The sequence below is a fragment of the Tenebrio molitor genome, chromosome 1 (genome assembly GCF_963966145.1).
Source record: "Tenebrio molitor chromosome 1, icTenMoli1.1, whole genome shotgun sequence".
NCBI classification, from domain to species: Eukaryota; Metazoa; Arthropoda; class Insecta; order Coleoptera; family Tenebrionidae; genus Tenebrio; species Tenebrio molitor.
In genome coordinates, this window is record NC_091046.1 from 17483480 (window position 1) to 17499945 (window position 16466).

Consider the following 16466-nt stretch of genomic DNA (forward strand, 5'->3'; position numbering starts at 1 on the left):
GTATAAAATCTTGTACCTACTTATTAAGCCTTACTTTATTCGAATCTTTCTGCAAAATATTTACACACCCATCGTCCATGACAAAAAAAAGAACAAAACTATTCAACTTCCATAATTTCATTAGAAAATTCTGAATCATCATTACCTGCATCAAATTCCGAGTCAGATTCTCCTAATGAAATTATTAAAGGAAGAACGTTTTCAAATGAAAGATTTCTCATTAATTTTGCCCAATCTTCCGAAATAAGTTCTTCACAATATCTACAAAAATGTTGGCAAATTTCAGGAGTACATTTTAAAATAGACTCAAGCCATAAATTCACAACTCTATCGCGAAGTTATAATAGGGCTTACAAAACCCCTGTGCCATTCAATTGGGTCGTTGTTTCATCCTTCACTATCCGTGCTACATATTTATCTTGTACTCACCTACGATTGAATTTATACATAAAAAGAACTTGACTTCACTGTAACTTACTGAAAATATGTTCTGCAGTCTAATACAAACGCCATCAATACGTTTTAATGTCGCTTAATTATGATTACGGTAAATTCGGCAACATGTTACGTTCATTTTGATAGGTCCGCATGTCAGGCACTTTAGTGACAGCAGAGATGACAGAAATCAAACATGTATCCAACGTTAAAAAATGAAATCATAGCCTCCCCTTATGCCAAAACATCGTGAATGGCATATACGTGGATTACTAAATAAAATCACATTATAAATGGTATCAAGTGGTCAGCGTAATTAGTATTCTTGGTTGCGTACAAAATAAATTCAGAAATAAACCTTATGTGACTTGCCCTGTATAGAATCGTCTTACTTGCTTCTGAAGGTTGTCTAAACCGCGACTATGTTGATCTTTTGCTTTTGAACCCTGCCTCCGCAGCTTGGATTTACCCCACCCGTATGACACTGATGGATTAAAATAATTTTGACAACAGTAAAAAATAAGGTTAAACATCCTAAAGCTTGCTTTACAATTGAATATCATTTATGTCACATTGACGACCAAAGTATTTTGGCCGCGATAGTACAAATCAGAAATCAAGCATGGTTTTTACAGTGAACTGCTATGAAAGTAAAATTTTCAAACAATTATTTTTAGCAATACTCATAATGTAGTGCGCCAGCCTGCCTTTTGAAAAGTCCCAGTGGCGGAGTCTTATCGGTTTATGACTCAGTTTCAAGAAATGTCCAGGAATTATTTAACCCCGGATAAACATAAAAGCAAGGCCTATTATTTACACACAGGTAGACAGTTAACTGGATTTGCAATCAGCTTAAAAGAAACTTAGATATTCGATCTAATTCTTTGTTGTTACGCCACTGCAACGACTCTTATTTACCGAACCACCAATCGTGGTGAGCCGGCTCGCACCATCCTAAAACGCGTGGACGGTATTTTCCTTAATCGGTAGCGTTCTTCTTAACATAGAGCATGATTTTAATCTGTTCGACTTGCTTGACATGACATATTCTCAAATTTTTTTGGTATTTGTTTCCATCATCCATTTTTGCATAATTATAATATAATCAATAAAATTATTACCGCACTTGTGCCCTAGTGTTCTAATGAAATTGACAACACACAAATCGAAGGTAACAACAACAAGTAAATTATAGCACAAAACAATAGCTTCATCTCTGAAAAATTTAAAATTCCTGTTTATTGTTATTTGTTGTTATTCAGTACCACTACTATCGGGTGTTCACTTAAATTTCCGGTCAAAGTCGATTGTGAACCCACTACGGATTACGGATCAGCTGTTTAATTAAATCTTACGTTTTTACACGACTGGTGCGTTTAAATAACACGATTGCCCCACGAATTGCTCTACGGCTTCGTGAAGCAATTCTTCACAAGATGAGCGTTAATAATGTCGTACCTATAAACTTTTAAACAACTCACTAAATTTGTCAAACACCATTCGAAAATAGAGGTGAAGTCAAAACGAAACATGACAGGGCGGAGCTTAAAATGCGCGCTCTCCAATTTACCACTGGCACTGGCGTGTCATACAATCGTCAGTTTAGGGACAAAAACTTAACCAAAACTCATTTTCTTCATCTGATGAAAGAAATTCTACACCGAGATCATCTACTTTTGTTGTAGAACCTCTAATAGAATAATGAAAACTATCTTCTTCTTCAGAACATTCCCCTAACACCCTGTAGCATAAACAAAAGAAAAAGGTTTTGACTGCGCCACTGTCATATATGTACTGTCGCGAGCAATAAATTTTGGTCGTCAAGGTCATTCTTTGACGCAATGGAAGGTGTTCTAATGTGAAACTCTAATAAATTCTAACGGGCCTTCAAATAAATTTATATTTAAAGCAACCTATGGAAATTCAATTGTTTGCAACATTTTTCCAGCGTAGAAAATGACACAAGAAACGTCTGACAGTTTAACGAAATAAACTTAGGTTAGAAAATATTTTTTTTATTCGACACTCAAAATTTGAGAATTTTCTCCTGTGTGAACGGATTTTGATAAATTTGACAACTTGTCAAAACGAAACGTCAAGCAAAGATTTTTAGCGATTTGGAGCCTTTAAGGGGCTCGTCGAACAAAAAAACGTTGTATTCAACTCGTTCTTGTGTAATTTGGACTTTTTTTGGCACTCGTGGACCTTTAAAACTTTCGTTTCACTCGAGTTTTAAACTGGTCCACTCAGGCCAAAAAAAGCCAAAATTACACACGAACTCGTTAAATAAATAACTATATTAATTTTTGTAGTGCATTCTCCCTATTCCCCTCCACGGAATATGACAATATGAGAGAATAATTAGTTACCTACAAAAATTACTTTACACTGTTAACAGAATTAGAATGTCTCCTACGCTTACTCTAAATTTTTTTTTTTTTGAAGGCCCGATATTTGTCTTGTCTTGTCAAGGTCTTGTCAACTTTTTGTAAATCTCAATTGAGTTGCCACCCTAGCTTCTGACACATCCGTCTCTATCAGTGTAATAATTGTTACTCTGTTAAAATACGACATTGCGGCCATAATTTTGAATGTTTAGGATAATCTTGTGACAAATTTTTCTTGATTGACGTTTTATTGACATTGGCCCTGATTAAGCAGACAAAATTTTAAATTTGTGACAACCAAGATTTAATGCTCGCGACTGTAAGTTGGATTCAACTAATCTACAAGTCCCACATTCGTCTTCTGCCCAAACCACGTGATGTTATGTTTCGTTTTGACTTTACCTCTACCTACTCAAAAAAATAATTTCGTATCAGTAAATCTGTAAATAGGTGATGAAATTCACTGAGGGCCGGTTTCACCAATGTAAGTTAAATAAATTTAACTACAGATTAAAATATACGAAAACATTGTTATAATAATAGGTAACTAAAGCAAGGAAGCATTTTAACCTACAGTTAACTTTAACTTGGCGTTGGTGAAACTGGCCCTAAACGAACTAATGAAATGATTAATGAAAATAGATAGTTATATTACCTTACGTTCAAAAAATCTGAAAAAAATACCAGCGTTTACAAGTATGTAATTCAAGCTTAATATAAATTTGCATGGACACAACTTTTAGTTGATTTCCTTTAAGGAATTCGAAATATTTGTTTGAATCTTTTAGAAATTATAAAATAGAATAAAACGTTGTAGGTACCACGGGCACAATTGTCGATTATGGCCCTCGGGAATTCAAAAGCCCTCGTTCCTCGGGCTTTAAACATTCCCTCGTGCCATAATCTCCTGATTATGCCCTTAATACATAAATAACCAGTATGGCACTCATATCCTTTAAAACACTCGGTCGTACCTCGCCCGTAGTTTAAACCCGTTCGTGCAATGAAGGATAACTTTTTACACTTTATATTTTAAACTTAAATAACTATGTACAGTTGCGGTCGTTGAAAACTCAGACACTTTGACAACGCCAAACTTTTAGCTTTGTAAATGGTATTGAAAGTGACGTTTCTCAAAATGTCACTCAAACATTATCCACATTAATTTCTCTCGCAAAGGCTCTTATACTCACACCGTCTCTCAGTCAAACACATTTTTGCAAATCAGATAATTGCGGCATTTCAAAAGTTACGCGCGATTCTGACCTAATATGTCAAATACTGACACTGACTTGATAATCCTTGATGAAAATCCTGTTTACGCTAATCAAATTTCGGAATTTATACAGAGTGTTTAAATCTTTCCTGTCTGAGATTTCAACGGCCGCAACTGTATGTATTATAAAACGCAATCTTACGTAGTAACGGCAAATGCACGTGGTCTGATTTTGAGAAAGTTTAATTTGGATTTTAATTATTTTTGTTTCAATAAAAAGAAAGTAATAAAAAAATTATGTGGACGTATGGCTGAAGTAACCGTGGATGATTATTGCCCTCAGCTATACCTCGGACAACAAAATTCACCCACAGGAGGAAATGATACACATTCCTCCCTTGTCATACACTAGTATGTTTTTTACGATGATGTAAATACCCAATGTGCAGAGTGGGAAATTATTGCTCACTGCTGTTTGTACACGCTGTGAAAAATTGTCTATTTTGTCGTCATATGATCCATGAGAAAAATGCATCTTTTCATAGTGATCGTGGAAAATAATAATTTTGATAATAATTTTCCAATCTGCATGCATCTTGTACATACGTGTTAAGTGACAAGTTAATAACGGGTGACTATTAAAATTTTCACTTAGGGTTGGCTATGGATCAGTCTTTGTTTTCCGTTGCACCTTAGACACTGACAAGTTTGACGTTTCAAAACTATGTTTCAATTGTACTGACTGACATTTGTCGTTCGTTCTTGCGTGTGTCTAAAGTAACAGAAAAAATAAAAACTCATTCAAAGCCAACTCCAAGTGAAAATTTTAATAGTCACCCGTTATAAATTGATATACGATATACTACGTGGTCTGTGCCAAAATCAAAAAACCTTTTAAATTAAATTGTGAGTTTAAAAAAATCACCACAGTATGTAATTCATTTTTGTTTATTTGGTTGATTTGAATGCCCTAAAAGGGTTTTCAAAATAATCAACTGTACCCATACTTAATAGCGATCCTGTATAATAATAGCTAATTATAACTACATAATTAACTTGCAGTAAATTAAACTGACTACCACTTTTTCATTTCCAATGAACAGCTTTGCCGGTTGTAATTTTGAGTTAGAAGTTGTTGGTGCACAATAGATAACGAATAAAATAATGAATTTCGTTTTTAAAGTGAATAACCTCATAACATGACTACCCAATTTAACCCCTAGTTAAAATAAATTATTGTTGAACATTTAACATTGAATACATACATATAACTAGCAGTAAATTTTGTAGAGTATAACATTTTCATTGTAAATATAACCCTTGTTGTAATGTTACTTGATGATTAGTTATTAAAAGTAATCTTCTTGTATTGCAGTCGATACAATGGGGTAAGCACCTCTCCAAATGGGATGAGACTAGCCCCATCTCAGCGTCCCATAAACAAGTATCCATCGTCTACATCAATAACAAATCCAGTAAACCTCACTCAACACAAAGATGAAATCGTCGAAGAGCTTCCATTTTACAGGCTATACACGACCCCACATTTATCACATTTTCCTCAGTTCACCACAATGTACCAGAGCCACTACCCTCCAATGATACGATCAACTTTTCCTGCTACCTCCTTGCAGCCTTTGGAGACCTATTCTCCGACCACTCCCACGGCAATCACTTCTTCAACGTTCCTATCGCCCCCGTCCACTTTTAGTCCTCCGTCACCCGTTAAGCCTGGCCAAAGTGTTCTAAGAGATAAAAGAATTACATCTCAGACTGCACAACAAACAGCACAAACTCAGTCGAACCATCAGTCAGTAGCCTTCAAAGTACCTTCTGGAAAAGAGGGTTCTTTAAAGCATCGAATACTTACAAGACCAGAAGATGGTGGAAGAAACATTGCTCCCTTAGATTTACAGAAACCAGCAGAAACACCCAGGAAAAGACTCAACGCGACTATGTCGCCACCAAGATCGCCCAAAAAAGCTGTCAATAACAATAATACAGTTTTGAGTAATTTTACAAAAGGATCTCTAATACAACTTGCCAGCGGCGAGCTGCGAAAGATTGAAGACATGCGAACTGAAGATTTTGTGTCATCTGCTGAAAATAGTCCAGAACTACGACTAGCGGAAAGTACTGTTGTTAGAATAGAAGAGAATCCTGCAACCGGAACTGCCACTATTACGCTTAGTTATAACCAGAGACGTACACAGGTATTAACAGTTAATAAAAAATCTTACGTTATTCAAAAAGCGATAAAGGGAGATTGTTAGTATAAAACCATAAAAAAATACATGACGTAGTAAATAATTTATCAGTCAAGTCGACGAAGAATACCGAACCAAAAGAAAATTGTAATGTCCAGTTAAATCATATCCATTTTATTTATTCAATGAACATTGATCTTGACAATTAAATACAATTACAAAGTAAACAAAACCCACATTCATAAACTTGTTAACTAGATACTTGAACATGGTATACTGTAGTCTGCTGTTCCCAGCATGTTTCATATGTGCTTTAAGCTTATTTAGGTCTACCAAAGTTAAAGTCGTTATTTGCTTATTTGCAGAGTTCAACTAAAGTTGTCACACATGTATGTACATTGGAAAAATGTAAAAGAATTATATATTGTTGAATTATTAATTGTTGTCTACATTTTGTTTTGACGAAAACAGTAAGTAAAAATGAAGGTGAACATTGCGGTTCATTTCACAACGCCATCTGGCTATATTACTTGAGGCTATAATTCTCAGGGCAATATGGATTGCTTGGGGATATTTCTATAGGTCAACGACTTCTTATTATTCTTAATTGGCCTACAAAATCTGATATTTTCAGAAGTGTTCACCCTCCAAGTTGAAACGGACATAATAGTTCATTAATGAATTTAATTTTAAAATGTGTTGTAACGAAATGCAGTAGAATGCAACTCCGGTATTATCAGTTACAGAGAACCGAAAAATTGTCATAATATTTTGGGTTTATTACAAGTAAATTTTGACAAAAATGTTAGCGAAAACGGATATGTATGATTGAGAGCTACAATTTTTTAATTCTTCGGTAGGTATGTTTTTTAAGAATTTTACTCACAAGCATAAGATTTTTGTAAAACATTTTTTTTGTGTTGATAGATATACTTAAATATCAACTACTTCAACAGTTCGGTTTTCTAAAGTATCTTTTAGTTATCAGTTTTGTAGCACAGGTGGAAACATCGTTGTAATAAACCTACATATTTAAAAATAACTTCAATTGATTGCATTGAAAAATTAACTGAAATACAGTAGAAGACCACTATCATTTTTATAAATTCTAGTTTTCGTAGTCTTCCTTTATCTCTTCTTTGTTTATATTTTACTAACAATTTGGTGGGTGTCATATAACATAGGACTGAAAGTTTAAATTAACAAATTTCCTTCTCTGCGGGAAATAGAACTATGTAGATAAACCGCAACCTCAAAAATATCATTTGTTTCGAAATATTTTTCCTAAAAGCTTAAAATATTACTTTCTATCGCATTTATTCTGTTAAATACCCTAATTAAGATAATGAAATATAAAAATTCAACAAAAGATGATTAGGAATTTGTTTGTTTAGTGAATACAACAAATTAAATAATTAAAAGGTTAATGTTTGGTGTAGAACGCTAAATCAGATATTTTTATGCTCGGGTGCAATTTTGATGACCTTAAACTTTTCCAAGAAAAAGCTTCGTGCTGTCTCTAACCGCAGGTGTTCATTAGAAGCGTGTACATATAAATAGAGGAGTACGTATTTTTATGGTTTGCTGATGTCATCAACGAAATAAGTATGCGACCACATTAATAACTAGTCTTCAGTAAAACTCCTGTAATCTTACGAGGGGAAAATCATGCTATTAAAAATGTCGGAATAGACAAAGCCGTTAATCGTAAAATGTACCTACGTATCACATATGATAATTACGATTTTGTAGTGGAAGTCATGATGAGTACTTTTACTTGATGAGTCACGTCGTAGTATTTACTTTTGATAAAAATTAATCTAAATATACGTACCCACGTTCGTCGAAAATATTCAGAATGAAGATTACATATTGTTAGACACAATGGAAGAATGTTCACTGCTAAAGACTAAGTTAGTTTTTCAATTGCGAGCCATTTGGAAATTTGAAATTTAGAATGGCATCTAATTTTAGTCGAAAAGGAAAACACTGCCAGTAGTATAGTAATGTCGTAATATTTTTTTTGGCAAAACTTTGATACTTCAAAATTGTAAATACACGGATTAAAATAGCTTGAGACTAGACTTGCGCATCAAAAATAGTAGCAACCAAGAGTGAACTGCAGAACTTCACTGTTTTTTTACAAAGTAAGATTTAGCATTTGAGCGAGACGATAGACAAAACTAAAGTTGACAAAGTGGCAAGTGATTTTAAATCGGAGAACTTTTTGTACATGTTCGACGTCTTTACAAAGTATCAATAATAATCAACACTACGCTTGTAAATACAGTGTCAATTCAAATGAAAGCTCATTTGAATTGACAGATGCACTCTTGCAAATTATGACTACCAGTATTATAATTTACTTTAGAAAGTAGTGGCTACCGTTTTCCGGTAACAAATAAAAAAAATTCAGAAGATTGACTCGCCAAAATCGATGGCTTTTCACGTCTCGTTATTACATTGTCATATTCCTCATTGTTACCATGTTATAGAAATTGAACATGAAGATGTCTGTGGAGACCTATCCATCATCTTCAAGCATATCGCAGGTTAATTTCCGGACATCTATGTAAGATCGATAGAAACATGTATTCAACGTATGTGCTCTGTGTAATATACAATCCGGCAAGCGATCAGACAAGTTCTTTGATCGCGCAAGTGGAATGCATCGAGTACAAATCTCGTACTACTCCACACCCAGTCGGAGCAGAAAGAAGTGGTTCGGTTCCGGGGCTCGATGTCCTTGAACGACCCAGGCCTACTCTTTGATCACAGGACAGACTTGTTTGTTATTTGATGTAAACGCTCTCTTCTCATATTCCTCAATAGCAGCTGGCGCCGAATCGAATTTCTCCACCTCGAACCTCATTTATTTATCAGCGAATAACGATCATTCGAATTTATTACGAATAAACATGAGGCCACTCTCCAAGTGGTACTGTCAACTTCGTAAACGGAAAGTTGTTCGGGTTCAGATGCGTTCAAAAAGATCAGCGACCTTGCCGGAGGCTTCCACAGCACGTTTTATATCTTCCACTCAATGGAATGTTGTTGTAGTGATGGATGCAGATTCGTCATTATTTATACATTTTTACAACATTATTGAAAACCTGAATTCATGTATTATAAATATGTACTCGCTGACAAACTAATGATATCGACGTCCATTCCTAGATGTCGCTAAGTGTGCATTATTTTGTGCACAAACTGCTGAGTAAATAATATTTCTAAATAATGAAAAATATCAATTTATTGATTGTTATAAATAAATACGAGAATTACTTATTATGTATATTAATTGATTTGATATTTAGAACAGTATTATTAGCGTTAACCCAAATGCCGTGCAGTAAATTTCGCTTCATTAACGAGCACCAAACATGAATTCTTAAATAAAGATGGAACCACACTCCAACATTCAAAAATTGTTCTTGCACAATCTCCGTACGCATAATGTTGTTTGTGTTGTGCCTGTTTTACAAATGATTGCTTTGATCATTGCTCTGGATCTAACATTTAGATTAATCGTTAATTAGATAATTTAATATTAATGCTAACAATTTTTATACTACGAAGTGGTGTCTGATAATTCAAGTATGTATATTGAACCTGCAAATTCAGAAAGCAATTATCTGAATCCTTAGTGTCTGACTTTAATTATTGTGTTCCTGTTGAAACATACCTTGATTCATTGAATAAAATTCGAATTCAGAAAGTGCAAAATAACTGTTGCTCCCAAATTTACAGACTACGTAAGCACGATCACATAAGGGACTATATAAATAAATTAAATTGGAAGGTCGAAGATCTCTTTATGTAGGTATTTTTCTGTATAATAAATAACACTGAACACTTGATAACACTGTGGATTCTTTGAAGAAAATTTTTATTTTACACAATTTTAAGTCTTCAAAATGGCGATTCATCGGATTTTTTGTATTTTACGCAGTCAAAATGCAGAATTCATACCCCGAAAACATATTTTCAACACTCAGTAATACAACTTTTCAAAATTGTTAACTGGTCATTTATTTTGCAAGCCGTAGTTCATATTAGAATGTAATAAATTTTGAACTGTTAAATTATTAATTAGTTTTTTGCTGTTAGCATTTGGAATTGGACGTGATGGAGTAGGGTAACTCGTAGGTAGACTTCGCCATGTCATATTCCCGCACGAATCGATTTAATAAAGACAATTTATCGTTGTTTTTTATCATTAACGAATTGTTGCTTCTGCAGTGACAAACGGTGTCCGTCAGTTTTTGGATACATTTTTTGTGGCTGTCACGTTAACATCTCATTTTTGTAGGTGGAGGTGGAGTCTACGATGGAACATCCATTTTTCGTATTTGGTCAGGGATGGGCATCGTGTTGTCCTGAACGAACCCAACAGTGCTATCGATTGAAAGTGCATCGGCTGCAGGTGGGCGATATTCTTATCTCCTTGACGCCAAGAGAGCACTTCGGTACACCTTCGTCGATCCGCAGTACGACCATCATGACGACAGCAACCAGTACGGCAATGACAGTGCGACAGTTGTCCATGGACAGTGTACCGAAGATGCCGCGCGAAACCGACCAATCAACTAATAGTCAAATGCAACCTATAAATTTGCACAGTTCAAGCCATCCGCCGCAGACGTCTCCTGATAATACTTTATCAGTAAGAAAAAGATCCGCCCCTGATCAAATCTGTGATGATGAAGAACAGCGTTCGATGAGAAGGCATAGAATAGAATGAAACTTTGTTATTTTAGGGTACTGCAAGGTGATTGTGTATAAACAGAACTGATTAATTAATTCACCGTGGAGTAGACTGTTTTTTAATATTGTTTAAAACCTAGATCAGTTTCATATTGATCTATTCTTGCTTCTGAGATGATATTATCCCGCCTTGTTAGCTCATGTTGAAATAACCCATTAAACACAACCAGGACAATCCCAATTGCTTCATGCAAATTTTACTTTTACAATTTGAAGAAAACCCTGTGTTGGCTTTGTGTACGTACACTACCTGATGTGTATTAAGATTAAAATAACAGTTAATATCGTGCACTTACATGCAATATAAATAATCTAATGAACTAAAAAGATGTTTTGCTGTGTTTGGTGTACTGGAACGTCCTACAATTGTTTGTTTTGTTTAACAGTTGTTAAACATGTCTTAATTTTGAGAGTAACTTCTGTGTGTGGTGGGTTTTTTGCTAGAAACGGTATTGTTACAACTGAAAAGTGGCCAATAACAGGACTTACTTTCAAAAAGTTCCAACACGTAGCCATTTATAAATAACTAACATAAATTTGTTTTTGATGATGTTTTGTATAAAGTTTTATGATCAATTGTAAACATAAATTATGAATCTTTTATTGAGATTATCTCTAAAACCTATGTGAACTGACGGTTCACAGTTTTGTTGTAGTAATTGTTGTGTTTCGTTCACAATTTACATAATTCTCATCACTCTACTAACTGGGTTTTTAAAAATAAGTGTTTAATGAATTAAATTAACCCTTTCAAGACGCCTGGTAGTACATGTACCAGACCTTTGCATTGATAACAACTGCGTAATGAAAGGGGTAAAAAATTGATAGTGATAAAATTGCATGCCGTAATTGGGTTGAAAGTTTTCTATATAACATCCAGCAAATTGAATATTGCTCTCTTAACTAGATCGCCAACAAGATGTTGAACTTACCAAAACTGACGATCAAACTTTGTCTTTTGGTGAGCCAATAAGTCAATATTTCAGTCAAATCTTATAAAAGCTTAATGTACGTTCGACCTTAATACGTTGGGAAAAAGGGTTCTTTCAAAATTAGCAAGTTCATCCTTGGGGTATTTGTTGTTTTGCACTATTGTATCTACAGAGTGTACCCAAGTACAAACAACGTAAATCCTCAATTAACTGTGCTGGTGCAATGGAATTATCTAAAACAATTATAATTTCTCATGACAATATAAGACAGGGCAGGATGTAACATACGTCACTGTGCCGATTATGAACTGGAGTATTATAAAAGAGTGATATGTACTGACAAGAACAGTTGATATAAATGGAAGTTCTGAATACGTAGAGGACTATGGTAGTAAGGAAAACTGCTACTGTCGATCTCAAAATGAGTTGTGTGATAGAACTGCTTTTAATGTTGTTCATAAAGATCTGTATTTTATTTACTATGAATTTTCATGAAATGATTATGCACGAACTGATGTGAAGCAATAACGCCAAATGTTCCTATAGTTGAAAAACTTGATGATTTAGTGTACGATTATCATGTTTGATGGAATTTGACGCTATTGCTGATTACATGTACCTAGCGTTCGTTACTTATGTAAATTTTTACTCTAGAGTATTGAAAAATAACAATTGATTATCTTGAGTGAGAGGAATCAAACCTTATTGCTTTTTAATGTTGTTTATATTGATTTCCATGTGAATTCTTGGCTGTGATACAGTAAAGTATGTGGAATGAACGACACTTCCCTCCATGTCTTTATCTTAAAGGTCGTAATTATTATTACAAGTGTGAATTGTGCGTTATTATTAGATTATCGTAACATATACCTCACTCTGTGCTTTTTTCTATATTGAGGATTTATATCTTCAGCTGCTTGTAATTCAAAAGATTTAAATAATTACAATACGTTATATTTGGTATTTGGTAACGAGAATTGCTATTATATGTGTAAATACAGAATGTCTTTGATAAATTAAATTTAAATTAAGTTAATTTAGCAAAGTCGAGGGCGTTAAATTATTATTTGCATTGTTGTACAATTGTTAAATGAAAATTAAGAAATAGATAATAAGAACAAATAAAATGTTTGGAAAGTAATTACCATGACTAAAAAAATCAATTTTATTCATTGTTGTAAATACAAATGATATAAATATTAACATTGACAAATTGTAGTTGTTTGTTACGTTTGGCGTCCTCTGCAGTATATGTGATTTAATGTGTAATTTGTTGGGCATTCTGTGATATTTGCCTTCAAAATTTCTCTGCGATTTCATAATCAGTATTCCATAATAATGGTTATTGTTATAAATTATTGATTCATTTTATTCTTTATCAATCAATTCTTTTTGCCAAAAATTTATTTGAGTTATTTACGGCAAGTTGTTCAGTTTTTACTTTACTGGATATTTAAAATTTCAGAAACATTGCAACGCACGTATGTATTGTACTGGCACATATTTTCAGTCATTGTTTATTCAACCCAATTCGTAACTGAACAACGCGCTTAAAAATTCGGCAAGCTCAAGTAAATTAGCAACAGAGTTATAATGTTATTGTATTAATTTAAAAAATTAAATGATTAGGAACCAGAAATATAAATTGAAGAGAAGACAATGATTATTGAAGTGCCTTGAACGAAGGTTTCTCCTTCAAGAATGTTATTTACCTATGTAGAGGATCTATGAAACAAGCTAACAGATATGTACAGATACATATATATTATTTTACAGATACATGTACAGTGTGCCATGTTGTTGAATTGTAAGGCCGGATGGCAGTGCAGTCAAACCAATAAAATATATAATATGTACTAAGATTTTTTTTTAATCCAAGTGTACAAAAAAAAACTATCAGTTAATGGTTTTGTGAAACAACTATTATCGGTAAAAAGTTCATTTTAAATCGATGATTGTGGAAAGTGCCAGATAATTTAAAAAATAAGCAATAGATGTGCAGTTGTGCATTTCAGTAACATAAATTTCAGACATTTTGGTATCCCTGAAGGAAAGGGGCAATGTTACTACATGTGTTTTTACCGAATAATTTTATGAACATTCGAAAATACTCCACAATAAGACGTCATGTTAATTTAAAATAAACCATCAAAAAGAAAACCGTCATTTTAAAAAGTGTTTCTAAAACTGTTCGAAGATCAAAAGCACTTTTGTCATGGCCACTGAAAACGGATTTAAACCACTAAAATAACACTTAAAGCTGTATGAATCACTATATAACTGATTTTTATTTTGCATCTTGTGAGTAATTAATAGTTATTTATTTGAATATACAGTAGGTACATAAAAATTTCTTCAAAATACTGTATTAAAACGTGAAAAAATATCCCAAACTATGACATGATATCATTGCAAATTATTTTCTTATGTTCGTTTGTTTTAATATCGTTACACATTAAAAACACAATACTACTTAATTTAATTTTTACTGATACAAATCATCACCAACAATTAAGTAATTTCGCATATACAGTCATAAAATAAATTTTATATTTCTCATAATTCAGGATTCTGTACCTCCACATTCTCACATTCAACATATTCCTACAATAATTTAAAGATTACGTGGAGAAGACAAGTTGGGGCTGTTAAGAGACATACGATTTTTCATCTGATGTAGGTTGGTTTTTCATAACTTTAAATTTGATCTCTAGACATATTACAGCATGTGTAGTTATCAAAACCTTATAACTAGGAATATCCTCTGCAGCATTTCAATTTATAACTAAAAAACTCTGTCTTGATATCCACTATCTTGCACAGCCGAAGTAGTTGGTCTAGGTAGTGAATGATGCCTCATCTGTGTTGGTCTTCTTGGTGGGGCCAAAAACTCAAACATACTTTGAGTATGGTTAGCTAACATTTTACCCAAATCACATGGCATTGGATCAGTCCAGAAGAAATCATGATTTAAAGCAGTATCTGCATCAGCTCGTTTAGAAGGATCAAGCACCAGAAGTTTGTCGAGTAAATCACAGGCGTATGGATCTTTCATGTAGTGTTTCAATCTTTCTTTTACCTTGTAAAGTGAGTTTTAGATTAAAACCCAATTCCATTGTATGTTCTATTAAATTTATAAATTTGAAGGTGGCATTCTTTTTAAGTGATTTCTATTAAATTTGTAAAAACTACTTTTTTTTAACAATGTGCACTAAAATTATACCATAAAATGATAAAATTAAGTAACTTTACCTTTCTTTTCTGGACTGGAAGTTCCATTTTTTTATAGAGTTCTAAGTTTTCCACACCAGGCCAAACTTGTGGGCATATAGTTCCACATAGCTGTGAAATTAATGTTAACTGTTGCTGCTCACTATTGCCTTGCATAATAGGTGATCTAGTCCACATTTCAGCCATAATACAGCCAGCCCCCCAAAGATCAACTGGGGGTCCATAATTTCTTTCTCCTAATAAGAGTTCAGGAGGTCTATACCATAAAGTCACAACACGATTTGTAAACCTTAAAAGAATCTGGTAGTGAGTTTATTACATTTTTGTAAGTTATACCTATTAGGCAATCCATTTTTGTTGGTACTAAAAGCTCGAGCTAAACCAAAATCTGCTAATTTTAAAACACCATTTTTTGTTATTAACACATTAGCAGCTTTCATATCTCTATGCAGAATTTTATTACTATGAATATAATATAGACCATTAAACAATTGCTGCACCACTTTTTTTATTTCTCCTAAACTGAATTTAACATGAACATTTGATAGTAAACCTGCCAAGTCATGTTCGCAAAAGTCAAAAACTAAATAAAAAGTCGATCTATATCTATTTCGCTGTGACGCTTTTGTTTGGCATATTTCTATAAGGTTAACAACATTTTCATGTTTGAGTAATTGTAGTATCCTAATCTCTCGCAAAGCTGTTATTGGAAACTGAAACAAACATATTATTTGTCTATCTTGCATCATTATAATATACTTACCCCTTCTTTTTCATTATCCATTAATACTTTTTTCATTGCAACAAATTTTTTGGGATTACTTTTATCCCTCGCTTTAAACACTTCCCTGAATTCCAGAATGTCAACTCAACCTCAATTAAATTGTTTGAACTTACCCAAAAGTACCTTGCCCAATTTTGGCAATTTTCTCATATTTGTCTGATTCATCGCAGAATGGAAAACTAAAAGTTTCAATATATTTTTCTTTTTCGCGCATATTCATCATTACGGATTGCGGATGGCTACTGCTCTGCATAACTACTTTTGGTTCTTTTCGAAAATCATTTGTGTATCCACATAAAAACGCATAAACAATATAATTTTAAATATCTATTAAAGATGATATACCATTATTTCTACTCATGTTTCTTGGAGAAACAAAAACAACAAGGCAGACCACAAAACAACCACACAGCAACCATAGACAACAACTAACAGAAAGAAACCTTCTTAATCTATGAAAGAAACTAGAAATGAAAATCAGTGTTGCCACTCACACTAGACAGCTGA

At 33.4% G+C, this 16466-nt stretch overlaps 2 protein-coding genes across 4 annotated transcripts in view; one reads left to right on the top strand and one right to left on the bottom strand.

The window, feature by feature from the left end:
- Nucleotides 1-13800, top strand: part of Atx-1 (Ataxin 1) — a 59758-nt gene extending 45958 nt beyond the window's left edge. For both annotated transcript variants that reach the window (XM_069062106.1, XM_069062105.1), the window contains exons 3-4: nt 5414-6251; nt 10558-13800. In XM_069062106.1, coding sequence (XP_068918207.1) covers nt 5414-6251; nt 10558-10989 — 1270 coding nt within the window. In that variant the 3' untranslated portion in view covers nt 10990-13800. The remainder of the gene's footprint in view (nt 1-5413; nt 6252-10557) is intronic.
- Cdk9 (Cyclin-dependent kinase 9) lies at nt 13094-16443 on the bottom strand. 2 transcript variants are annotated; one of them, XR_011163131.1, is made up of 7 exons: nt 16305-16443; nt 16073-16226; nt 15939-16023; nt 15512-15888; nt 15197-15464; nt 14606-15023; nt 13094-14548 (listed from the first exon to the last, which is right to left on the bottom strand). XR_011163131.1 is itself a non-coding variant. In XM_069062107.1 (6 exons), exons 1-6 carry the CDS (start codon nt 16318-16320, stop codon nt 14730-14732), a joined length of 1194 nt encoding a protein of 397 aa, XP_068918208.1. In that variant the 5' UTR covers nt 16321-16443; the 3' UTR covers nt 13094-14729. The 2 variants fall into 2 exon arrangements, 1 of the variants encoding a protein (XP_068918208.1); XM_069062107.1 differs by having other exon boundaries at nt 13094-15023.
- Nucleotides 16444-16466: the final 23 nt, after the last annotated feature.

Excerpts from the sequence above, each read along its gene's own strand:
- Cdk9 (XM_069062107.1), bottom strand. Across the intron at positions 16,024-16,072 it reads ATTGGGCAAGGTACTTTTGG|GGAAGTGTTTAAAGCGAGGG; the intron begins GTAAGTTCAAAC and ends TCTGGAATTCAG. Across the intron at positions 15,465-15,511 it reads AAAAATGGATTGCCTAATAG|GTTTACAAATCGTGTTGTGA; the intron begins GTATAACTTACA and ends GATTCTTTTAAG.